Source organism: Geotrypetes seraphini, chromosome 5, assembly GCF_902459505.1.
Source record: "Geotrypetes seraphini chromosome 5, aGeoSer1.1, whole genome shotgun sequence".
NCBI classification, from domain to species: Eukaryota; Metazoa; Chordata; class Amphibia; order Gymnophiona; family Dermophiidae; genus Geotrypetes; species Geotrypetes seraphini.
In genome coordinates, this window is record NC_047088.1 from 166,156,692 (window position 1) to 166,183,817 (window position 27,126).

Genomic DNA, 27,126 nt, shown 5'->3' on the forward strand with positions numbered 1-27,126 from the left:
GTAGGGACTACTGGTACGACTATACTACCATCTACCAGACCAGAATGAAAAAGTAGATGATAAATGCTAACAGAAATTAAAGAAATTAGCAAATTTAGCAATACTAATAATGATCATAATAATCACTAATAGTGATTCTGAATACTTTTCCCTCCCATAAAACAGCTTCTGAATGCCAGTGAAACAGTGAACCCCTATTAGGATTGTACAGTTTAACTCCTGTGAATGTGCTGATTTCTTTACAGATAACGCTTCTTTAAAATTGACATTGGAATTAATTGACTTTATGGCTTCAAATTTGAGAGAGTAATAGTGAATGTTTTCAATTTCAGTATCTGTCTTATCACTCCCTCTGTAATTCTCCCACCTGAGCACTGTGTAAGGATGCACTTTCTTGTCCAGTTTGTCTATCTTGACTAGATTGTAAGCTCTTTTGAGCAGGGACTCTCTCTCTCTCTCTGTATTTTGATATACAGTGCTGTATAGGTCTAGTAGCGCTATAGAAATGATAACTACTAGTAGTAGTAAGTCCTGGCTGGGATATCACAAGTTCCACTAGTATTTTAGAACAGGATCTGTTGACATAAATCCACTCCTAAAATACATGGTGAAATGGATGTTTATGCGCTGGTTAGGTATGGCACGAACATCAATGTTAGAAAAATAAACAGCACATAAACTTTCATGGGAAGGGTTTTAGGTATCTGGCCAATCGATTGGGGAGGGGCCGTAAGCTTCTGAGCCAATCAGGGTCTTATGCCCTTCTCTGATGCATCCCAGAATGTACCAGGAAGGGGAAGGCCCGCCATTATGTAGTAGCGGACCTGCTGGCAGGAGGAAGTGAGCATCCCTCTTGCTGGCCTTCAGATAAATGTATGGGGGGCATTTGGAAGGGTTTGGAGTGTCAGGGGGATCTTCAGGGGTGTCTGGGAGTGTCAGGGGAGATCTTGGGGGTGTCAGGGTGGAGTCGGGGAGTGTCAGGGGGATCTTGGGGTGTCAGGGGTGGAGTCAGGGAGTATCGGGATGGAGTCGGGGAGTGTTTGGTGGGGTTTGGGGGATGATGAGGCCAACAGCATGATGGAGTGGGCACTCCTCCTGCCACAGACATTTGGTGGGGCTGGAGGGCTTCAAGGGTTCTAGCAGGAGGGTGTGGGCGGGGGACAGGTTCCCTAATGCGGCTGCTAAACTGATCACGGCAAGAAGATTTCCTTGCCACGATCAGCTCAGCGGCCGCATATATTTGAAATGTAGACTAGCATTTTGCTGGCCTACATTTCAGGCAGCACAGAAAAGAAGTTCAACAGAACTGCATTAAGAGTCAAATAATAAGAACATAAGAAATGCCTGCACCGGATCAGACCTGGGGTCCATCCTGTCCGGTGATCTGCACACGCGGAGGCTCAGCCAGGCGTACCCTGGCGAATACATTAGTCACTCGTATCCCTCAATGTCTCCTGCAAAAAGGTGTGTCTCCTGCAAAAAGATGTGCGTCCAATTTTCCCTTAAATCCTAGAATGGTGGTTTCCTCCTCCAGCTCTTTCGGGAGAGAGTTCCAGGCATTCACCACTCGCTGTGTGAAGCAGAATTTTCTGACGTTTGTCCTGGCCGTGTCCCCTCTCAGCTTCAGGCCATGACCTCTGGTCCGAGTCTGGGTTACATTTGCCAATGTGAATAACGCTGTTTCTTGCTCACCATCCTTTCCCCCTGCTAGTGAGTGAGCTTGCTCCATTTTGTCGATTCCTTTTAGCAATTTAAAAGTCTCTATCAGATCCCCTCTCAGTCTTCTCTTCTCAAGGGTGAATAATCCCAGTTTTCTGAGGCGATCTTTGTAGTGCAGAAACGATGCACTTGATGACAGGTCTTTATTTCAGTCAATTAACGTTGTTGAAATGTGGCCTATTTGTATGATGAAGGAACAGGAACCTGACACGGTCCGTGTTTTGATTTACACATCTTCCTCAGGGGTCCAATGAGTTCTTAAGTGGGCCACAATATTTCAGGCGCCTATCGTGGCCCTAGGGAGATGCCTGGGGCCGCCTGAGCTAAGGCCACTTCTGGGCAAAACCATGCCTACGTCTAGCCTTGGACGAGCTTAAGTGGCCCTTTGCATCTCCCTAGGCTTGTAAAAATGCCTACAGTATAGGCGGCCTGCCTCAGGTTTTTTTTTTTTTTTTTAATGAGCGTCCCAATTGGCTGGTTAGATTGTAGGACACCTACCGCCGCCTTCAGTCAGGACACTGTTTATAGAATTTGGCCCTAAAGGTGTAATTGCCAGATTTCATAAAACTGCACACACAAGAGGAGATTATTTAAGGACAGGAGTATAATAACTCTTGATTTTTTTGTGTGTTAGAAACCACTGAGATAAGCACAATCGCCCTACATAAGCAAGTAGTTGATACTTGGAACACTTGTTTCAGAGCAGGTATAAATGCCAATGGGGAAATTTTTACAAATACCGTATTTCTTGCTCCATAAGACGCATCCCCCCCCCCCAAAAAAAAAAGTGGGTGGAAATGTCTGTGCGTCTTATGGAGCAAATATAACATTTTTTTTACCACTCCCCACCCCATCGTACCTTTTTAAATCCCCTGTCATACTTTTTTTAATACCCCTTAAAGCCTGATAGTCCAGCGGTGTATCAACAGGCACGAGCTTCCCGCGCTTCTGCCCCTCCCTCACTAAACAGCTGCCTCATTATCTCAGGGTCTGCGGCGCACAAGGCAGGAGCGAGATTTTCGCACTCCAGCCTTGGCCCGCGCCGCTCCCTGAATGTCTGCTCTCTCCTACCTTGTGTGCCACTGGCCCGAGATAATGAAGCAGCTGTCCAGCAAGGGAGGGGCAGGAGCATGGAAAGCATACTCCTGCCGATACACCGCTGGACCACCAGGATTTAATGGGGATTGAAAAAGGTATGGGGGGATTTAAAAAGGTATGGGGCGGATTTAAAAAGGTATGGGGAAGGATTTAAAAAGGTATGGAGGGTGTAAAAAATTGTTAGTCGACTGGGACAAATCCCTCCTGTCCCGGCCTACCATTAGACCATCAGAAAGGGGACAGGGGACAGGGCAGGGTAGAGGGACAGGGTACAGAGCCTGGAAGGGAGAGGGGAGAGGGTGCAGAGCCTGGCAAGGAGTGTGGGGTTAGGTACAGAGCCTGGTATATTTTATTAAATATACTAGTTTTTTAGCCCATTACATTAACGGGTGCTAGAATAGATGTGTAGACTTAGGCATTTCTTTCTTTCTTTCTTTCTTTCTATATGTCTGTCCTTCTTTCTCTCTCCCTGCCCCCTTTCTTTCTTTCTGTCTCTCTCCCTGGCCCCCTGTCTGTCTGTCTTACTTTTTTGTCTCTCTCCCTGCCCCCGGCCGGCTGTCTGTCTTTCTTTCTTTCTGTCTTTCTCCCCCTGTCTGTCTTTCTTTCTGTCTCTCTCCCTGGTCCCCTGTCTGTCTGTCTTTCTTTCTGTCTCTCTCCCTGTCCGCTGCCTGTCTGTCTTTCTTTCTGTCTCTCCCTCCTGTCCAGCAGTACCCCATCCCTGCTCCCCCTGTCAAGCAGTAGCCCTTCTCCCTTACTTTGACCTCCCTCCTGTCCAGAAGCACCCCTTCCCTGCTCCCCCTGTTCAGCAGTAGCCCTTCTCTCTTCCTTTGACCTCCCCCCTGTCCAGCAGCACCCGTTCCCTACTTCCCCTGTCCAGCATCCGCTAGCCCGGGCAGCCTCGGGGCTTTTGCTAAGCCGGCCCGTCTCGCATTATTGAAGTGGGCTGGCCTAGCAAATGCCCTGCGCGTGCTTGATGAAACTGCGACTGCAGCTGCTACTGCTGCTGGTCCGGGGGTGAGAAGAAGAGGCATTGCGGCAGCATAGTCAGAAGGCAGGAAGTCAGCCGGCATCGGAGATCGGGGCAGGAAATCAGCTGAGTGCGCATGCGGTTTTATTATAGCAGATTAGTACACCATTTGGCTCAGAATATTTTTTTTCTTGTTTTCCTCCTCTAAACCTAGGTGCGTCTTATGGTCAGGTGTGTCTTATAGTGCGAAAAATACGGTATATTTGTATTCCTATTGTAAAATGGGAAATATCTGTATATTTTTTGACTGCTCAGAAAATCCCCAGAACATACTTCCCTTTGAATCTGTGTGTCCTGCAGCAATCCCTTATACAAATATCTGCATTCTGAAATGGACATTTCCTTGTAATGTGGCTTCTTAGATGTAGAATGTAACACAATGCTTCTAAATTGACCTCCACTATTTCACAGTGGATTCAGTTATTAGCTCATTCATACATTGCTCTTTAATTTCTTTCTTTTGCTACGTCTTTTTTATTTTCGTTCTTTTTATTATGCTTTTTCATCTTTATTTCTTGGAAACATTTTATTTTCTTCTGAAGCTTCTAAAGAATGTTTGATATCATCATTCTGCATATAGAGTAATTTGCATTATGCTTACTCCTTTTTTTTCTCCTGATAGAAAATAGTCCTCTTTACAGAATGAATGGAAACCTCCCTTTACTACTTTACTAACAGAACTGCTTTGTCGTTGCTTTACACTTGAACTGAGGACAACAGGCCTCCACTTTGCAGAGTCAGGCAAAATTAGAAATTTTTTTGATATGTTTGGCATTGTTCCTTCATGGTATAAACATTTATTTCAACATAGTTTTCATTGTCCATACCTTAAGCACATTGGACAAATATTTCTAGCTTGTTCTAAAATGTAGTTTACTGTTAGTTGTGGGAAGGGTATTGTAGAATAGTTCAAATATGGTGCAGCAAGTTCAGCTGTTATGTTCCAACCGTAAAAAAACATAAGGTGATAACGTTTATCTGTGGCAGATGGGATGAGCCAACATGATTTTTTTTACCACCTTGGGTTTTTGCCAGTTACAGAATAAGAGAAACTGTTTAAGATAAAAATCACCACCTTCTTCCAGTTTGTCACATTTTCCTCAGGCTCCAAATCTTTTTTGGTTTTTTTTTGCCCTGTTCTTTTATGTAAAACAGTGAATTACTCCTTAAGTAAAAAAGTATTACATATGGTCTGGCCTGCCATTTAACTTTATACTAATGTAGATTTAAAACAAACGGGAGAAAATATTTCTTCACATAACATGTAATTAAACTCTGGAATTTGTTGCCGGAGAATGTGGTGAAATCAGTTAGCTTAGCTGGATTTAAAAAAAGGTTTGGATAATTTCCTTAAAGAGAAGTCCATAAGCCATTATTGAGATGGCTTGGGGAAATCCACTGCTTATTCCTAGGATAAGCAACATAAAATCTGTTTTGCTGGTTCATAGTCTTAAGTGCGCGAGACAAACGCGCACCGACAAACGCACGCTGATAATTCAGCGCAAGACTTCAGCGCGCCGCAGGAAAACCTTCTTTTAAAGGGCTCCGACAGGGGGTGTTGGTGGAGAACCCCCACACACACTTTACTTAATAGGGATTGCGCTGACGTTGGGGGGGGGGGTTTGGAAGGTTGTAACCTCACATTATACTGGAAATTTAACTTTTTCCCTATTTTTTAGGCACCCCCCTTCGGAGCCCTTTAAAAGAAGGTTTTTCTGCGGCGTGCTGAAGTCTTGCACTGAATTGTCAGCGCTCGTTTGTCAGCGCGCATTTGACTCGCGCGCTTCTGTCCTGTCACCGTTTTGCTATTTGGGATCTAGCTAGGTACTTGAGACTCGGGTTGCTCACTGTTGGAAACAGGATACTGGGCTTGATGGACCTTCGGCCTGTACCAGTATGGCAGTTCTTATGTTCTATAAAGGGGACCCCAATATTTAGGCACAAAGAACCAGATTTAGTAAATAGCACTCAAAATTGGGCACTGAAAAAATTGACACTAAGCATGATTCTATAAAGGGCACTCACCATTTAAAGAATCGCTCAGCACTGATTCCCACATCTAGTTGTGGGCACCAGACTTAATGCCTGCTGAAACCTGCTATAAATGCTGGTGCCCAAATTAGGCATACTAAAGACATATTCTAATTGCATGTGTAACCTTGTGGAACACCCATGACAGGTCCATGGGCACACCCCTTTTGATTTACTCACTAATAGAGTTAGGCCTTATAGACTAGCATACAAGCAGATGCACATGCAAATTTTAATGCATGCCAATTAATTTCAATAATTGGTTATTATCACCCAATTATTGATAGGTAAAGGTTTCTTACTCAATTAAATTGTGTGTGTATCTTGGGCATGCAAATCTGGTTAATGTAATGCATGGCGCTGCGTGCGTCTGGCAGTGCTGTAGAAATGATAAGTAGTAGCCCAATGTGGGCCCACTCTCATAACCTCACGCTTAGATTACTGCAATCTACTAACTGGTCTCCCGCTGTGTCACCTCTCCCCCCTGAAATCTGTGCAAAACTCTGCTGCACGACTCATCTTCTACCAACCTCGCTACGCTCATGCTACCCCCTCTCCTTAAATCACTTCACTGGCTCCCTATCTTTCTTTGCATACAGTTCAAGCTCCTACTGCTGACCTACAAGTGTGTTCATTCTGCTGCCCCTCAATATCTCTCCTCGCTTCCCTCTCCTTATACACCTCCCAGAGAACTCCGTTCCTCAGATAAGCTGCTCTTAGCTTTACCCTTCTCCTTCACTGCCAATTCCAGACTTTGTTCCTTTCATCTAGCTGCCCCCTATACCTGGAATAAATGACCTTACTTTGTCCACCACGCCCCTTCCCTGTACTTCCCACTGCCCACCAACCTATCCAGCAGAATAACCATTCCCCTTAACTATATCCACAGTATCTTGTTTGACTGTCTTGTCTGTTTAGATTGTAAGCTCCTTTGAGCAGGGACTGTCTCCTTCGTGAATTAGTGCTACTTATGCCTGGTAGCGCTATAGAAATAATAGTAGTAGTATAAGCTATAAAATTGCTTACAAATTTTAGAGATGCCCCTTAACTGCCCATAGACCACCCGTGGCCACACTCCCTTTTGGATTGCAAGTGATGGGATTTCGGCACATTGTTAGAGAACACCATGTAGAAACACATGCGCCCAATTCTAAAATGGTGTCAATTACCACCCAATTATTACCCTTAATAATAATAATAACTTTATTCTTCTATACCGCCATAGTCGAAAGACTTCTAGGCGGTTCACATTCGAAGGAGGCTGGACAATCAGCGAAATACAGGATGTAAGAAGAGAGGGTTACATAATTAGCTTTAGCCTCTTTAGCTGGTCACACATTTTTGATCAGTTCCCATTTTTGGGCTCCATATACAGGATCAGGGGGATAATGTGCAGTAAAATGTGTTTTCTCTGGGTTAACTGCATGGCAGTTGCTGGTAATGTCTGCAGAGGATCTGGATTTACTACAAGGTAATTTGTGCAATTACTGCACAATATCTGCAAACCTTTGCTGCACTTTAGTAATAGGGCCCCTAAGTTCCATCAGATGAAGACTATTTTAAGTCTCCTGTAAAAGCAAAGTTTCCACCATCTTCCGTTGGGTATCTTTATCAGAAGTGAGTGATGAATAGCAGGCAGTGGTATATTTCAAAAATCAGCATAGGTAGGAGGGTCATCAATCGCGCATTTTATTGGGAAGAGAAAATGAAGGGAGAATGGACTACTCACCACTGTTTACTTCTCTGACTGCAGTGGTATGTAGCACTAGATCTAGGTGCTGTGGCAGCAGGGCAGAGTCACAGGAAACACAGCAACTCAAGGCCCCTCCCCTTCCCGCAAAACATCGAAGAAAATGGTGCCCAAGGCTACGCCTTAGTCACCCTTCCCTTGTTTCAGTGATTGTGTATATTGCCAAACGTCAAATCTTTTATCTTTTCACAGTGAAATAAATAGGCATTATAAACAGTTATAAAATATGTAAACATAAAGAAAACTGCCTAAAATCTTTACTGATAAGATATTAACAATAAATAAAAAGTAAGTATAAAATCCAAAGGAATTCTAAACATGGCATTGTATGTGGGCTAAATTCTAGTCATGCTTCTGCTAGCGCCTACACCAGAACTTAATATTCTGATTAATGTGAGAGATTTCAGGAATGAGTAGTAAGTAGAAAGTTTTTTCTAGCGATAGGTCTCAATATGATCCCAAAGTTTTAAGGTGTGCCCTTATGTCAGTCTACAAGCAATTGGTCTTTTTAAACCTAGCTGCAAGTGTCAACAGCTCGGTCTGATGTCACATTTTGGTTCTGTATAGCACCTCCTATGGACGAATGCAAGGATCAAGAGACCAGGATGGACAACAATATTTCTCTGATGCCTTTTGAGAGACCTGCTGTCATAGAGAGATTGACCGGCAACATTGGGAAACGTAAAAGCACCACCCCACAGAAGTTTGTGGGTAAGCATGTGTTTGTTTCTTAATATTCCCACGGTAAATAGCATCTCGTATGCACACTGGGTCTCACCAGTTTGCTAGCTATACAGATGCATAGATTTAGAGTGCTTTTCAACTTTACTGTCTTGAAAATGATCTGAATCTTATTGGATCCAGGTCATTTTCACATTGCTTTCCCATCCACATTGTAGCCTAGTTGGTTCACTGGTAGGCAGTTGATCATTCATAGTGACAGACACATCTAACCAAACCTTTAATGTTTTCCAGCTTTGTTAAAGAGTACAAAAATAATGTTATTAACAGTTTGGATTTTATATTCTGCAGCAAGGGTAATTACGATTTTTCTTTATTTACTGGTTGTAGTTTGAAATTGATCATTAGATGGTTTATGTGGCCTCTAGTCACACTCTTCCCCTTTCCTCCTTTATTGGATAATCTACTAGTCTTGCTATTGTCACATATAGTGCTACACAAGGGGACAGGAAATACAGCCTAAGACTTCTAAGATATTTATAGCAAGCAGTGAAACAACATAAAATAAGTAATTTTATCAAAATAGATCTGAGAAAAAGAAGTAGACCTACGTAAGCAATCCAGAGAGCAAATTTCTACAAACCATTTTAACATGTATAGCTGAAAAATAGATTTAAAGAAAGAAAAAAAAATCAAATCAAATTCCTCTGCTCCCAAATAAATAGAATACCTTAAATCCCAAGTGCACTTTACTGTCATTATCACTCTGGTGCCATCTATTGACTGGCTTTTATGATTTCAAAAAACCTAGACTGCCTCCGTTTTCTGGTCCTTCTTTGAGGATGCATCCTATGTCAGAATTAGTATAAATATGTTTTTTTGCTCATTAGTGGAAAGGGATTATGGTTTATACCATCGTGTATTGAAGAACTGGTAGCTTCAAAGCTGTTATTGAGATTGATGTTGATTTAGGGGGTTATTTTATATTTGGATGTCTTTTAAAAATTGCAATCCAACTTGAGCTATTCCAGTGCAAAGCAAGACAGCCCTCCAACTACTACAGGTGATGCTTTCATCATGGGACCTGCACTTTGGCATGTAAAATCCTGGTATTTTCTGACTTGTACATCCCTTGCTTGTTTTACTGAGTTGCATAGAGAAGATCACAATCATTGTTCACTTTAGGGCCAATATTCAACAGGAGTTACGTGCTGTTGAATGGCAAACACATAACTCCCTTGTCTGTATATTTTGAAGAACTAGAAAGATGTTATTAAGCTGTGGTAAAATATCACTAACCTGCAGTAACTCAATACTACAGATTCATAACTTTCACAGTAAATAGATAATGCAATATGTGAGTGACCTCACAAGCTGTATTGTTTTGCTCTCCAGAGGCATTGTGCCACTAACATGGCCCAGTACTCCCAGTGGCATCTGTAAGTCATGTTTGAACCCTGAAGATCCCAAGCTAATACCTTCCACCCCCAGACTTAACCAGGAGTTTTTCTGGTGTCTATTGTCTGGGGTAGGATTGATTCCCAGTCACTTCTGTCACTTTGAGTTGTGGGTACAAAATGGCACTGGTTGACCCTGCAGTACTGTTGCTGAACACCAGCCCCTGGTAGGGCCTCATGGAGTTGGTGTGTGTGGGGGGGGGGGATTCTACATAACACTTGATAAACTCCAGCCTCTGTTGCTGAACACCAGCCCCTGGTAGGGCCTCATGGAGTTGGTGTGTGTGGGGGGGGGGGGGGATTCTACATAACACTTGATAAACTCCAGCCTCTTTAAGATGTTAAGGTGGCATTTGGGAGCACTAAACATGAATTAAGGATTTCATACCCCTAGGAGGAAAATAATGCCTACTCTAAGCTGGCATTATTTTTCCATGAATAATGCATCTTGCAAATCTATGATATGCATAATAGTGAGATACTTTTGATGCATCTGCCTGGTTTTGTATCTCATTATATAGTAATGAGCACTGTGGTAGATTAACGTGCATTAATGGCCTCTTTTATCAAGCTGCGCTAGAGGTTTTTAGTGCAGGCCAGCACGGTAAATGCTCCAATACTCATAGAATTCCTACGAGCATTGGAGGACTTACCTTGTCAACCCACACTAAAAACCTCTGGGGGGTAAGTAACAAATAACATGCATTATTCTCTTAATTCATTGGTAACTACCCCTCTCAAGTAGAAGATATCATATCATTTTAGCCACTTAAAGGACCAAAATAATTACCAGTAGGTGCTAGCCTTGGATAGAATGAAGGCAGTGCCAGCAATATTCAGCCACTAAATATGTAAACTACTTTGGTTGTACCATAGAAAGGTGGTATATCAAATACATGACCCATACCCATAACGTATCCATTTAATTTAGGTCTCTCAAATAGTAGGCCTAAATCAAGTGAATGGTGGTGGATCAAGTTAGCACTAATACACATATTCAGCTTCATCAATTAAACAGATAGTGGTGCTGGCACTTAAATTAATGCTGTGACCGCATAAGCTCAGTATTCGGCTCTTGCTTGCTATTATAGTTGTTTTAGGCCATGTTATGGTTGTTGAATTCATACTACCATTTATATGTAAAGAAGGACAATAAATTAAGAAATCAGATTCCTATAATAAATAGAAATAAAACAAAACAAAGAAGATAGATTTTTGGTGGACCAGCTTAATAAAAAAAGGTATCATTATTTTCTTTGCTTTGTTTTATTTCTATTTATTATCTTTAAAAGCGGATTGATGTGGTTATCACACCACTTCACTCACTGATTCTTGGTGAAAAAGGTGAGCTGACTGACAGCTTACTGAAATTATTGACTGGTGACCCCAGTCATCACAGAAATAGCTAAGAAGAAAAAATTTAAAAATTTAAATTGAATCAGGTTGGGCAGACTGGATGGACCATTCGGGTCTTTATCTGCCGTCATCTACTATGTTACTTGTAAATGATCATAATGAAGAATGGATACATACTCTACTTTGCATGCTCATTTTTTCATATGGTCTAGCCATCTTTTTATTGATTATATCTCAAATTTACTTGAAGAATCCTCTACAATTTCAAGTGCTTTTTCTGGAATTTTACATCATATTGGAAGACGTAGTGTTCAGAGTTCCTACCAATTAGTAATACACCAGAATATGGAGATTATACCAGCATTTAGATGAAGTTCAGTACAGTGCCCTCAAGTTAGTTTGCAATATGTTCTGATGAAAGTTTGAACATGTTAAATAAAATGTGTTTCAAACCCAGATAAAATTAAATTCAGATTCAGTTATAGTTAAGTACTTTGAGGCCGATATTCTATACAGGACGTGCTGCAGTTAGGTGGCAATAGGCGTCCTACTGCCGTTTAACTGACAAATCAGGGGGCACATTTCTAAATTAAAATTGAGGGCACAAGTCTTGTGCCTATGGAGGTGCATAAGGATGCCTACAGATATCTAAGGCCGGCGAGGGGCATGGTTTATGCCAGAAGTGGCCTTAGGCATCTGTAGGCATCGCTATGCACCTCCTTAGGTGCAAGACCAGCACCTTAAATGTAGATGCTTAAAATGCTGGTGTACATTTAAGGCAGCTGTGTTTAAAAAACAGCTGCGATCCTACAAACAGCGCCAGTGCATGATTGACACACAATCTGCGGCCATTTCATAGCCGGCGGCACCATTTATAGAATCTGGGCCTAAGTATATAAACAAAGGACTTGATATTCAAAATTACTTATGTAGTCAGTGGTAGTGTTGGCCACATTTTCACCAAGTTGCTGCTTATGTGTGTGCATACAGTGATACTAATTAAATGTATAGAGCTGCTGAACATACAAATAAATAAAACTGCCTCTGTATGATTAAAAAAAAATTGAAAAGCTTAAAATTTTATCAAGATTGGATAAATCAAGTAAGGAAAGATTTGCGGACCAATTCTTTTGAAGTGCCTTTTTTTCTCACAACACTTGTTATGAATGCAAGTTGCCATCTACCTGTATAGGCTGCTGTATTCACAGAGGCAACAAGTCAGTATTATTTATTGTAATAATAGGATATTGCCACCTATTGACCTGTATTGATATTGCAGCTAAAAAGTAATTTACCCCCAATTTTTGGCTCCATAGGTTTTCTAGTAAAATATTACTGTACCTTTAGTTTTCATTTCATTTTCCTTAGCTTGAAAATTTGGTTACTGTAGGTCCAAATGTTCAGAAGATAGTGTATAAAACAAAAATATTTTCTCCAATTTTCAATCAGATTTCTAAATTTTCAGAGAAAATACTATTCCAGTTTCTAGCTTTTATAATTTAGTTGCTGTAGGTGGAGTGATTGAAGAGAAAAAGAGCACAGTGACAGAAGGCAAAATTATTAGCAATTGCGTTAAAAAAAGAAAGCACCAAACAAGAGATGCTTACTCTTCTGCTATGTTTCGACAAAAGAACCAAGTTAAATAATCACTGACCTATTAGAATGAATAAAATATACCCATAATTAACAGGTGAATGAATGTGCCATTGACAATAATCTTAAAAGAAAAAGAGAGGGTCCAACCATTCAATGAAAGATAAGGGGTCATTAGGTACAAATGAAGGGATATGTCTTTCATAACATGCAACTGGTTTACAAAACATATTGAGACAGACATACTGATGGGATAATTATAAGGCAATGACGAATGAGTATGCAGTTGAATTCTGTTGTGTATTCAGCATACTGTGGCACTGAAGGAACATGTGCTTCCTATAAGAACCTCAGGGTTATAAGTACATGGAATAGGGAGAGGCACCCTGCCTACAGCTAAAGTGTCAGTTCAGAAAAGCTTTAGTAAACATGAAAATTGTTCAAATAGCAACCAGCAAACATAAAAAAGAAATTCAGACAAGGTTTCCCATTGTCTTCACACACTCATTCCAGTTGTTCTTCTAGTTTCAGTGGGTTTTCCCTTCTGCATTGCTTCTTATGAAAGTTAAGATCCTTAGGCAAAATCCACAGTGCATGTGATGGCAAGATGGACACAGTCCCCCCCGATATTTAGCCGGTGACAGTCAGCATTTTTGTAAACACTGCCCGTCACCAGCTAAATTAGCCCCTAATCTAATCTAATCTAAACCTTAGGTTTGTATATCGCATCATCTCTACATTCGTAAAGCTCGACACGGTTAACAAGAGTTAGGGTAGAAAGGAACTCTAGTGGAGGGAAGAGGCAAAATGAAGAGAAAATTTAGAGGACTAGAATAACCAGAGAGGGAGGAGGAGTTACATTTTTGAGAATAACCAGGTTTTCAGATGTTTACGGAAGAGTTGGAGGGAGCTCAGATTCCTAAGAGGGGAGGTAAGGTTGTTCTAGAGCTAATATTCAGTATTGAGGTAGGTTCAGGCATCAGCACTGAATATTGGGGGCTAAATGTGAGCAGGATAGGCACCATAGTTTAATTGGGCCAGCTGATATTTAGTCGGGGCCCACATAAGTGTTACGCAGCACTGGCTGATTATCAGACTGGCATCTGCTTAATTTTTTTATTAAGCAAAATCCCCGAGTCCATTCCCACCCCCTCAACAATGCCCCTACCTTTCCTCCCCCTCCCTCCAGCCTGCTTTAATAAGAAACTCCCCCCCCCAGCCATCCAGGTAGGCCCCCTGGGGGGCAGGAGTGCTGCGCCTTCGCTCCTGCCCTTTGCAGGGCCTTTCCAAAATTTCTACTAAGGATGCCTAGACAAAAAGTCCAAAATGTTACCTATTTTGTAAATGTAAGATAACAGACATTTGTGTGTTTTAAGCTCCCAGACACTGCACTAATAGCTCACAAATATACACGGACAAATTTGCATGTTATATATATATATATACCTGCATATTAAATACACATGTCCATAGCTACTTTACTTGTGCTTCTCCCAAACTTTGTTTTCTGGAATGATTATGAGCAATCTGGATAAAACTACATGCAATTTTTCAGTGTATGTACGTTTCTACCTGGATAGTTTGATAAGCTCCTTTTCTGTGTATTAAAGCCGACAGTCGATGATTCGGAAGAAGGTATCCCGAGAAGATACTTACTGGGAAAAATGCTGGGAAGACACAACGGGCAAACAACAGGAGTTGATGGAACAAGAGGATGATAAGAGGAACGTAGCGAAGGGGGAAGACAAAATGGGCAATAAACATGAGGACAAGAAAAGGATGAGTTGACAGGACAAGAAAAGGATGATAAGAATAATGTAGCACAGGAAAAGAAAATGAAGACAAGAAAATACCAGGTCTTAAATTGCATGTATACTAATGCAAGGAGCCTAAGGAACAAAATGGGAGAATTAGAAGTCATGGCCAAAAAAGAGAGCCTAAACATCATTGGGGGTCTCTGAAACATGGTGGAATGAAGAAAACAAATGGGACATAGTACTACCGGGGTACAAACTGTATCGCAAAGACAGGTCAGATCAGAAAGGAGGAGGAATAGCCCTATACATAAAGGATGACATACACTCGACCAGAGTAGACACAGCGGCGACGACCGCCAAATTGGAATCACTATGGGTTAAAATACCAGGAAGAAATGGGCCTGAGATAAAGATGGGCCTGTACTATCGTCCACCTGGGCAAACCGAAGTAATGGATGAAGAAATGGAAGCCGAGATGAGGCAGGAATGCAAAAATGGTAACATCATTGTTATGGGAGACTTCTACTATCCAGGGATAGACTGGAGTCTTGGAAATTCAAAATGCGCTAGTGAAACCGGATTCCTGGAGGCTATACAAGACTGCTTCATGGAGCAGCTTGTCAGAGAACCGACGAGAGGAAATGCCACTCTGGACCTAATTCTCAATGGGCTAAGAGGATCTGCAAAGGAGGTGGAAGTAGTGGAACCATTGGGAAACAGCGGTCACAATATGATCAAGTTCAAAGTTGAAGTAGGAATATCAAAGGGGAAGAGAACCACAGCACAACTTTTAACTTCAAGAAAGGAAACTACGAAGAGATGAGAGTAATGGTACGAAATAATCTTAGAAATAGCTCAAAGAAATCGCAGACTGTGGAACAAGCCTGGTCTTTATTTAAGGACATGGTGAACGAAGCGCAAAATCAGTATATCCCCAGATTTAGAAAAGGATGCAAAAAGAACCAAACAAAAGACCCGGCGTGGATAACTAAAGAAGTGAAGAAAGCGATAGGAGATAAGAAAAAAATCATTCCGGATGTGGAAAAGGACAAAACTGTGGAAAACTGGAAAGAGGGTGTCAGGTCAAAAGCGCGCCGGGACAAAGGCGCACCCAGACAATTGAGCGCAGCGCGCGCCGCCGCACTGCTCTAAATTATTGTTTTTAGGGCTCCGACGGGGGGGGGCATGGGGGGGTACCCCCCACTTTTCTTAATAGACATCGCGCCGCGTTGTGGGGGCGTTGTGGGGGATGTGGGGGGTTGTAACCCCCCACATTTTACTGAAAACTTCACTTTTTCCCTGTTTTTTGGGAAAAAGTTCAGTTTACAGTAAAATGTGGAGGGTTACAACCCCCCAAACCCCCCATAACGCCGGCGCGATGTCTATTAAGTAAACTGGAGGGGTTCCCCAACAAAACCCCCTGTAGGAGCCCCTAAAAACTGTAATTTAGAGTGGCGCGGCGGCGCGTGCTGCGCTCAATTGTCGGTGCGCACTTTTGTCTTTCGCGCCTTTGTCTATGAACCGGAAAGAGCACAGGAAACATCAAAAAGAATGTCACCGAGTGATTAGAAGAGCAAAAAAGAGAATATGAAGAGAGGCTAGCCAGGGAAGTACGAAATTTCAAGCTGTTCTTCAGATATGTTAAAGGGAAGTAGCCGGCAAGGGAGGAGGTGGGACCGCTGGATGAAGGAGATAGGAAGGGAGTGGTGAAGGAGGAAAAAGAAGTGGTGGATAGACTAAATATGTTCTTTTCATCAGTATTTACAAGAGAGGACACATCCAATGTGCCGGAACCTGAAAAAATCTTCAAAGGAGATCAAGCAGAAAAATTAACATCCATAGAGGTAAGCCTCGAAGACATACTCAAGCAGATAGATAGATTAAAAACTGACAAATCTCCGGGCCCAGACGGAATCCACCCTAGGGTACTGAAAGAACTAAAGGAGGAAATAGCAGAACTTCTACAGCAGGTTTATAATCTATCCCTGAAAACAGGCGTGATCCCGGAGGACTGGAAGATAGCAAATGTTATGCCCATCTTTAAAAAAGGATCGAGAGGTGACCCGGGGAACTATAGACCGGTAAGTTTGACTTCGGTTCCGGGGAAGATGACGGAAGCGCTGATAAAAGACAGCATCAACGAGCATCTAGAAAGGAATAAACTGATGAAAACAAGCCAACATGGTTTTTGCAAGGGAAGATCGTGCCTAACGAACTTACTGCACTTCTTCGAAGGAATTAACAAACAAAGGGACGAAGGGGTCCCCATAGACATCGTATACTTGGTTTTCATAAAGCCTTTGATAAGGTACCTCATGAACGCCTACTACGGAAACGGAAGAACCATGGGGTGGAAGGAGATGTACATAGATGGATCAAAAATTGGTTGGCGGGTAGGAAGCAAAGGGTAGGAGTGAAGGGACACTACTCGGACTGGAGAAGGGTCACGAGTGGTGTACCGTAGGGGTCGGTACTCAGACCGCTGTTGTTCAATGTATTTATCAATGACCTAGAAATAGGGACAAAGTGCGAGGTTATAAAATTCGCAGATGACACAAAACTTTTTAGTGGGGTTAGGACTACAAAGGACCTTGAAGATCTACAAAGGGACCTGAACAAACTGGGAGAGTGGGCAAAAAAATGGCAGATGAATTTTAATGTAGAGAAATGTAAAGTCTTGCATATAGGAAACAGAAACCCGATATACAGCTATACAATGGGAAGGCTGGTAATGGGTGAAAGTAGCCTAGAGAAAGACGTGGGGATACTGATTGATAAAATGATGAAACCATCAGCACAGTGCGCAGCAGCCTCAAAGAAGGCGAACAGAATGCTAGCTATTATCAAGAAAGGTATAACAACCAGAACGAAGAATGTTATCCTGCCATTGTATGAGGCGATGGTGCGCCCGCATCTGGAGTACTGTGTCCAGTACTGGTCGCCGTACCTAAAGAAGGATATGGCGATATTCGAGAAGGTGCAGAGGATAAAGGGTATGGAAAACCTTTCATATGCTGAAAGATTATAGAGACTGGGGCTCTTCTCCCTGGAGAAACGGAAGCTTAGAGGGGACATGATAGAGACTTATAAGATCATGAAGGGCATAGAGAAAGTGGAGAGGGACATATTCTTCAAACTTTCGAAAACTACAAGAACGAGAGGGCATTCGGAAAAATTAAGAGGAGACAGATTCAAAACCAATTCTAGAAAGTTCTTTTTCACCCAAAGGGTGATGGACACCTGGAACGTGCTTCCAGAGGGTGTGATAGGACAGAGTACGGTATTGTGGTTCAAGAAGGGATTGGATGATTTTCTGAAGGAAAAGGGGATTGAAGGGTATAGATAGAGAACTACTATACAGGTCCTGGACCTGATAGGCCGCCGTTTGAGTGGACTGCTGGGCACTATGGACCTCTGGTCTGACCCAGCAGAGGCATTGCTTATATTCTTATGTTCCACATGCAGATAATAATTTAAGAGGGTAGATTTATAAAAATTTAACTAAAGGGGGGCTTGGCGATACCGCTTATATTTTTTCCTTAATGAATCTGAAAAGCATAAAAGATGTGCATTTCTTCTTTTTTTTCATGCTGGTAACTACTATATGATCAGCAGATGCATTTTGATGTCATGTACTGCTCTCTAAAAATGCCCTCTCTTGGATCGGACCAATGAATTATTGCTAGTACAAGCAGTCTGAATTTGATTTTCAAGTCCAGATGTATAGGCCAGTGAGCTGGATTGTTTTGGATGATGTGTTAGTCCTCCAAGAAGAGTTCCATCTGTTGTTCAATGTACTACATGTAGTGCAATGTACTCAATGTACTACATGTACTACAGCAGGGCTCTCAAAGTCCCTCCTTCAGGGCCGCAATCCAGTAGGGTTTTCAGGATTTCTCCAATGAATATGCATTGAAAGCAGTGCATGCACATAGATGTCGTGCATATTCATTGTGGAAATCCTGAAAACCCGACTGGATTGTGGCCCTCAAGGAGGGACTTTGAGACCCCTGTACTACAGTGATTCCCAAACTTATTATGGTGACGGAATCCCCCAAATATTTTTTCATACATTGAGGAAACCTCAATTTATGAAAACATATATATGTTCATACAAACAGATTCAGCAATCTAATTTCTTAAAGAGAATTCAAGGAGCCCAGTTTGAGAATCACTGACCTAGTCTCTGGCTTAGAATATGCTTGTCTTAGGTCTTGAGGGAGCCTTAATTTATGTAGTTCAGCTGGTAAATTGTCACTGCGATGGAAGTAAATTTAAAATTTTGGTTTCAGAATTCCTATGTATTTTTGAACCCTCCCAGTTGCAATTTTTTTCTTGAAGGAAAGGGGGCCTCAATGCAGAACGCCTCTTAGAGAGGCAAGAACCTAATTGACTTCAAATAGATACAAAGGTCCATTTATAATTTTGAGGAAGTAATGCTACTATTTGATTTTCATTAGTTTCTTATGTTGTAATTCTCTCTAGGATATGAATTATCTCCTTCTCATATGTGTTTTGAGCATTTTTAATTTCTCTGGGACCTTTTAGGTACCCGTTTTTGTTTTTTATTTTTTTCTTGAAGTAATTTGTTGGCCAGGCTCTTTTCTTAATACATAATGAATCATGTATTGATAAAAAACTAATAAATATCTATATACTGTATATATATATATATAAAAGAATATGCTTGTCTCAGGTCTTGAGGGAGCCATAATTTATGTAGTTCAGCTGGTAAATTGTCACTGCGATGGAAGCAAATTTAAAATAGGAAATAGCGGGTCAGCTGGGGGGGCAGTCGGGGGTTCTGGGGGTGCGAACGTTGGGGGGAGGGGGGTTCATCCCTCCTGCCCGTAATTTAGTGGGGGGTGGGAGTAGGGGGATCACCTGGGCCAGGAGGGCTTGGGCTCCCTCCTGGCCCGATCGAGTCGGGTGGTAGGGAGGTCGCCTGGGCCAGGAGGGCTTGGGCTCCCTCTTGCCCCGATCGTGTCGGGGGGGTCGCGGCTGCCGCGGGGCAAGAAGGCTTGGGCTCCCTCTTGCCCCGATCATGTCGGGGGGGGGGGGTCGCGGCTGCTGTGGGGCAAGAGGGCTTGGGCTCCCTCTTGCCCCAATGTTGTGTGTGGGGGGGAGTGATCCATCGTGGCAGGAGAGATGCCTCATCTCCCCTACCCCGATGCCATCACTCCTCTACCGGAACTGCTGCGGGTCGCACTTTTTCGGCACTTAGACCTGGTTTTATTTCGTCTAAGTGAAAAAGGTCTAAGTGATGACTAGGCAACCTTTAACTGTTTTGGTTATACCTGTTGTACGCCTAGGTGTAGGTCGGCCCACCTCCCGCCCACTGCCCGCCCTTTCCCCTCCTCTAAACACACCTCTTGTCTCTCTGTGCGTTTAGTGGCAGGGGAAAGGCCTAAGATGTTTTTAGATACGTCTAAAAACCAGCTTTGGTTATGGGTATTTGGACGATCAGGCATTTTGATCGTCCAAGTAGCCATTTAGGACACTTTTTAGATGTTTTTTTTATTTTTTTATTATTATTACCCCCTTAAGGTTTAGTTAAGTTTATGTCTGTGCTGTGGGGGATCCTGAGCGCAGCACTGGAGAAAATCAGTGGAACTTGCACAGCCAAACTTGATGTGAAATCTGAAAGGATTGATTTGTGGACAATCTAATTTCTTTTCCAGATTTTTTTTTTTTTCATTGTTGGACTAATATATATTAAAGTCTTCTTTGTACTGATCCCTGAAACAGGCATCTGTGCTGAAACATGGCCCATGTCAGGTCTGTTATTAAAGAAAAATTATTTTGTCCCATTCTATGAACACTTGTTGCTTTTTTTTTTCATTTCTTTCTTTGTCATGTACTTTGATTCCTACCACATTCATATTTTCTGGGCATAGTAAATCCAAACCCCTCTCCTTCCCCAGCCTCAGGAATGCCTCTGCTCAGTCTGAGGCAAAGAATGGGCATGGAAATGCTAACGCATATTACTGTTCACGAACTGGTTAGTGCAGGATTGGCAAAGAAGCATTTGCCACCTTACGGGCCCAGCAAAAAAAATACAATAAAAATGGAATAAGCTCTTTTTTATTGCCTTGGTAAAAATGGTCTTACTATGTGGGAAAGTCCCACATTAGGACACACTAAGCCAATGTTGGATGGATATTGGAAAAGAGCAAAGATTACCAAAAGCTGCTATACTTTTGCTTCATTGACTACAGCAAAACTTTTGACTGTGTAGATCATGATAAACTATGGAGAACTCTAGCATAAATTGGAATACCCAATCACATAACTCAGCTGATAAAGAGCTTCTATGAAAATCAAGAAGCTGCAGTGAGAACTGAATATGGCAACAGTGATTGATTTCCAATAAAACACAGCATCAAGTAAGGATGCATCTTATCATCTTACCTGTTCAACCTTTACGGCAAAGCCATCTTCAGAAAAGCAAATTTGGAAGAAGCAGAGAGTATTGGGGTTAAAGTTGGTGGCCGAAATCTAAACAACATGTGCTATACAGATGATACAACACTCACCAGCAGCAGCAAAGAAGACATGCTGTATTTGCTGAGAAAAGTCAAAGCCAAAAGTCATAACATGGGATTAGAACGGAATATAAACAAGGCTGTTTTGTCCCCATATTCATGAACAGAGTACTGTTTAAGATGTAAATAGCATACAGTGTTGAGGGCTGAGGAAGTGGAGCCCCCGGCTCTCGGTGCGTAAGCTGCAGAGGGCTTATCTTATGTAAACAGTGAGAGTGAGAGTGTGTGTCTTCAAGTCAAACTCCCAGAATGCATTAGGGAAGCATGTGACAGTAGTCTTTCTCTCTCTCTTCTTTTCTACAAAGAAGCAGGCTGCATCTTTAGCCACCACATGCTGTACAGCAGGGGTGCCCAAAAGGTCGATCGCGAAGGCAAAGCGAGTTGATCGCGGAGCCCATCCCGGGCTCTGTGATCGACTCGTGTTACCTTCGCGTTCTACCTGCTTCCCGACATAAAGAGGATGCAGAAGCGCTGGGCCGACCAGTCTTCCTCACCTGACGTCAATTCTGACGTCAGAGAGGATGTTCTAGGCCAGCCAATCACTGCCTGGCTGGCCCGGAACTTCCTCTCTGAAGTTAGAATTGACGGCGGGTGGGGAAGGCTGGTTGGCCCGGCACTTCTGCGTCTTTACGGCATCGGGAAACAGGGAGAGCTCAGAACTCAGCGGCGGTGGCTTGGGGGCCTGTTCCCCGATGGCGGTGGCTTGGGGGAGGGCAGGGAGAAAGAAAGACAAAGAAAGAAAGGGGGCAGGCAGGAAGACACAAAGAAAGGGAGGTCAGGGAGACAGAAAGAAAGAAGGGAAACAGAAAGGGGGGACAGAAAGAAAGGGGGCATGGAGTGAGAAAGACAGACAGAAAGAAAGGGGGCGTGGAGAGAGAAAGACAGACAGAAAAAAAGAAAGGGGTGCAGGGAGACAGAAAGAAAGAAAGAAAGAAAGGGGGCAGGGAGACAGAAAGAAAGAAGGGGCAGGGAGAAAGAAAGAAATAAATGGGAGGGTGCAGGGTCCAGGGTGCAGGGTGAGAGGAAGAAAAAGTTGGGAGAGGGAATGAGGTCTGGAGGAGAGGAAGCATACAGGAGGCTGAAAGAAGGGAAGAAATATTGGATGCACAGTCAGAAGAAGAAAGTGCAACCAGAGACTCATGAAATCACCAGACAACAAAAGTAGGAAAAATGATTTTATATTCAATTTAGTGATCAAAATGTGTCCGCTTTTGAGAATTTATATTTGCTGTCTATATTTTGCACTATGGCCCCCTTTTACTAAACCACAATAGCAGTTTTTAGCGCAGGGAGCCTTTGAGCATCGAGAGCAGTGCAGGGCATTCAGCGCAGCTCCAGCTTAGTAAAAAGGGAGGGGGTATATTTGTCTATTTTTGTATAGTTGTTACTGAGGTGACATTGGATAAAGTCATCTGCCTTGACCTCTTTGAAAAAACACCAGAATATAAATGATAATTAACATTTTCTCTGCGTACAGTGTGCTTTGTGTTTTTTTAAATTTTATTGTTGGTAGATCATTTTGACTTGGTCATTTTAAAAGTAGCTTGCAAGCCCAAAAAGTGCGAGCATCCCTGCTGTAGAGAAAGCATAGAGAGGGTATTGTTTCCCCAATCTCTATCTACACTTTGTATTTGCTAACCTCCCAATGTGAAGTTATTAGAGAAATATAGCTTGTGAGAGAAGCTAAGTACGTATTACCCCTAGCACAGAATCTGTGCTGAAAATCATTCCTGGCTTTCCCTATATCTAGGATGTGCCTCTAGAAGTTTTGATTTTGTGAGAGAATCTGTCTTGAGATCTGCAGAGCAGTGAGTGTATTTATTCCTTGTTTTAAGTTTGATATTAAAGAAATCTATTCAAAAGCCTCAGAGTCCAGCCTGGTAATATTTAGGCTGCATATTCAAAGAGTTAAACTGACTAACTAGCACCTAGTGTAGTTTGAGGTCAGTAACAAAAACAAAGATCATAAACATGGAAAATGATGAAGATTTTGAGCTTGAAAGCGATAGCAGGATTTCAATCTCATGGGTTCTTTCATAAACACAGATGCAACTAGTAGGGAAAAAATACTCCTCAGAAGAGTACTTGGTCACTCTTCAATGAAGGCACTCAACAAAGTATTCAAAGGCAAGGAAATAATGCTCCAAACTAAGATCAGACTTGACCATATATTCATTTTCTCAGTGGTCAATTACGGATGCAAAAGCTGCACACTATGGAAACAAGAAAGAAAGAAGATTGACTCTCTTGAGCTTTGGTGGTGGAGAAGAATTTTATGTGTGCCGTGGACCGCCAGAAAAACTAACAAATTGATTCTGGAAGAGATCACACTGGATATGTCACTCAAAGCCTAAATGATGAAGTTATGACTGTCTTATTTTGGTCATACTGTTAGAAGAGAGAGATCACTGGAGAAGGATATCATGTTTGGGAAGATCAAAGGAACCAGACAACAAGGATGACCTGCAATCAGATGGCTGGACATGTTGTAAAGAACCATGGGGATGATGCTGGAGGACCTTACCACATTAGCACAAAACCGATTTCTTTTTAGATCTTTTAATTCATCAAATCGCTAAAACTCGAACACAAGTCGATGGCACCTAACAAACCTGTTTTTTACCACTGCTTAGTAAAAAGGCCCCTTAATTTGTTCAGCTCAAGTGTTCATTTTAATAAAACTTTTTGAGGTACAGTAGAACTTTTTAACATGCACAGCATATTAATTCTAGGTTATAACAATTTTGAATGCACTAATTTTTTTAAGGCATAAATGAACCAAATGTATGCTAACAACTGCACAGTCATAGCATTTATGAATGAAATATATTAAGAGATTGATACTTGAATTAATGCTATACTTATTGCCCCAGAGGTTACACTAGCCAGTAATTGATGTTTAGGAGAAATACTGAGTCTTGAGTTCATTTTCTCTAACTGCACAGCAGCAGAACCTCAAGAAATATTTTCCACATCATGCTATAAATATCTGTTGAAATATATGACTTCTGGGTAGCTCTTTGGGAGTGGTTGGTCTCGGTGTGTTATGTGAAAGAAGAGAATGCTTGTGTGTGTGTATATATTTATATATATATGTATGTGAAACTGAGGCTGGGTGTCTTTAAGAGACCTTGAATTTATTTGCATGTGTGTGTTTGTGTGCGTTGATGAAAGAGTTAATGGTGTGTATGGTGGAGTAAGGGTGTGAAATAGAGGATGTCTGTGTGTGTCAAGACAGAAGAGAAATGGACTACGTGTATGTTTACATTTCAGCTTCTGTCTCCATTTTTTCAAATTATATGTGTAACTTTACATCATTGTTCAATTTACATGGTTTGGTGAACTCTCCATCTTGCTATATCTAAGACATTCAAAATATGTATCATGGAAATCAAACATGTAATTTTGAAAGTTATGGGCATAAGTTGAAAAAAGGCATGGATGGACATTGGCATCAATATAAGGCATTTTTCAGAACATCCTATAGAGGTTGCCTAAAAAGGAATTAATTTTAAAATGGATCTATTGCCCCCCACCCCCACCTCCCCCCCAAAAGAAAATGAAAATAGAATTCATTTAACTTAATGTTCCTTTATGGTGTAATACTAAGGCAAGACAAATGATGGGCTGTATCCGTAGGGGTTTTGTCAGCAGAAAACCTGAGGTCATAATGCCACTGTACAGATCCATGGTGAGACCTCATCTCGAGTATTGTGTTCAATTCTGGAGACCACACTACCGAAAAGATGTGTTGAGAATTGAGTCAGTTCAGCGAATGGCTACCAGAATGGTCTTGGGGCTCAGGGATCTCACGTATGAAGAAAGGTTAAAAAAACTGCGGTTGTACTCGCTGGAGGAGCGAAGAGAGAGAGGGGACATGATTGAGACCTTTAAGTATATTACTGGGCGTATAGAGGTGAAAGATGATATCTTCAGTCTTACAGGACCCTCGGTAACCAGAGGACACTCGCTGAAAATCAGGGGAGGGAAATTTCGGGGTGATGCTAGGAAGTACTTCTTCACCGAAAGGGTGGTCGATCATTGGAACGAGCTGCCTCAGCGGGTGATTGAGGCCAGCAGCGTGTTAGATTTCAAGAGAAAATGGGATATTCATGTGGGATCTCTAGGAGAGTAAGAATCAGGGAGTGGGTCATTGGTATGGGCAGACTCGATGGGCTATGGCCCTTTTCTGCCGTCAATTTCTATATTTCTATGTTTCTATGTTTGTTGATTCTATATGATAAATTACACTATTACTGTCATTTTACAAGCCTGTTCAAGTTTGAATGTGCAGAAATCTGCACTTAGTTGTATACATCGCATGCATGTCTGAATCCTGATTTTAGAAAGCTGGAATATACATACCCAAAACATGATTGCATGCATATGGCAAGGGATCCATGCATATTTTGGGCAGGACTAGAGCAGCTCAAAAAGATGTACATGCATTCAGAATTTCAGAAAGGGAATGTGTATAAATTCCATTGACATGAATGTTAGGGTTTTCACCTGCTCCCGGGGATGTATAGGTTTTTAGAAAGTCACTCATTGTATGCAGCATTCTACTAGATGAATTAGGAATAGTTTACGCGTAATCTCCCAGTGGTTTTAGTCCCCTCCCCTACCTGCCCCTTTACTCCCCTCCCCTCAAAAGTGATATCTGGCAAAGAGCTATACAGATTCAGAAAAACAGAAATGTATGTTTTTGAAATGGGTGACATATATACTGTATATGTGTGTGTGTGTTCTGAAATAGCAATATATACACATATGTGTTAGCACATAATGTATATGTTTCCTTGTCTATCACATTGATTATTTTAGGTGCTGTTGCTTGTAAAATTGATGTTCTTGCCTCATGTAACTGACTCATACACATCCGATCTTGGATGTACATATTTTAGAATAGACTCTATGTTAGCATAATCTTGTTCTGACATACTAATGGAACTTGATATCTCCCAACCAGGACATCTCAATTTCAGTCTCAATTTGTATGACCTTGCTAAATCCGCCTCCACATAAATCAAAATTTAATAACATTGTTTTCTTAATTTTTTTAGGGGAGAAACTAATGAGATATGGCTATCCTGACTTTCATTTTGATATGAATCTAGCCTATGAGAAAGAAGCTGAGTTGATGCAGTCTCAGATGGTGGACCAAGCGATCAACAATGCAATCACCTACCTTGGAGCTGAGGCACTGCGTCCCCTGATGCAGCACACATCAAGCACAATTGCAGAGGTGGCTCCAGTAATTAGTTCAGCTTACTCTCAGGTCTATCATCCAAACAGGATAGAAAGACCCACCAGCAGGGAAACGGCTGACAGTAATGATAACAATATAGATGGTCCTATATCTCTCATCAGACCAAAGAGTCATCTACAAGAAAGAGAGGTCTCCCCTAGTAATAGCTGCTTGGATACTACTGACTCAGAAAGCAGCCATGAAGATCGCCAGTCCATTCATGGAAACCCTGCCTTAAACTCCAAGAGAAAGCAAAGCCCAGCTTACATGAAGGAGGATGCCAAGGCTTTGGATCCTTCTAGAGCTTCAGTGGGCTCCTCAAAAGACATCTACAAAGTCTTCAACGGGGAAGGGGAGCAAATTAGGGCCTTTAAGTGTGATCACTGTCGTGTTCTTTTCCTAGATCACGTCATGTACACCATTCATATGGGTTGTCATGGATACCGGGACCCATTAGAATGCAACATCTGTGGATATACAAGCCAGGATCGCTATGAATTCTCCTCACACATTGTTCGAGGTGAACACACATTCCATTAGGCCTAGTCATCCAAAGCGGACTCCTATGAAGTGAAAGAACTGCACATGAAGAAGTACTGCACTTACCAATCCCACCTTTTCCCAGATATTTACCAATGGTGGTACACCTTTTGGTGTGTGTATTGTTAGATTTTATTTGACAGACTGTTATTTTAATTGTAAAATTTAGTTTATGGTACGTATTGACTTTTCTACCTAATTGTAAAGAAAGAAGATGGTGGTCTTCTTGTGGGAATAAATGAGCAGTTCAGTTTTATCTCAACTAGTTGTAGGTCACGTTACACTCAGGAGGACATTACTGAGCTTTCAGATGGGTCACGATAT

General features: G+C 42.0%; 1 protein-coding gene across 5 annotated transcripts in view; it reads left to right on the forward strand.

The window, feature by feature from the left end:
* Window positions 1-26,898, forward strand: part of IKZF2 (IKAROS family zinc finger 2) — a 273,519-nt gene extending 246,621 nt beyond the window's left edge. For 3 of the 5 annotated variants that reach the window (XM_033944155.1, XM_033944154.1, XM_033944156.1), the window contains exons 7-8: window positions 8,193-8,336; window positions 26,078-26,898. In XM_033944155.1, the coding sequence (XP_033800046.1) occupies window positions 8,193-8,336; window positions 26,078-26,802 (869 nt within the window). In that variant the 3' untranslated portion in view covers window positions 26,803-26,898. The remainder of the gene's footprint in view (window positions 1-8,192; window positions 8,337-26,077) is intronic. The other 2 variants (XM_033944157.1, XM_033944158.1) reach the window with 1 other exon arrangement.
* Window positions 26,899-27,126: the final 228 nt, after the last annotated feature.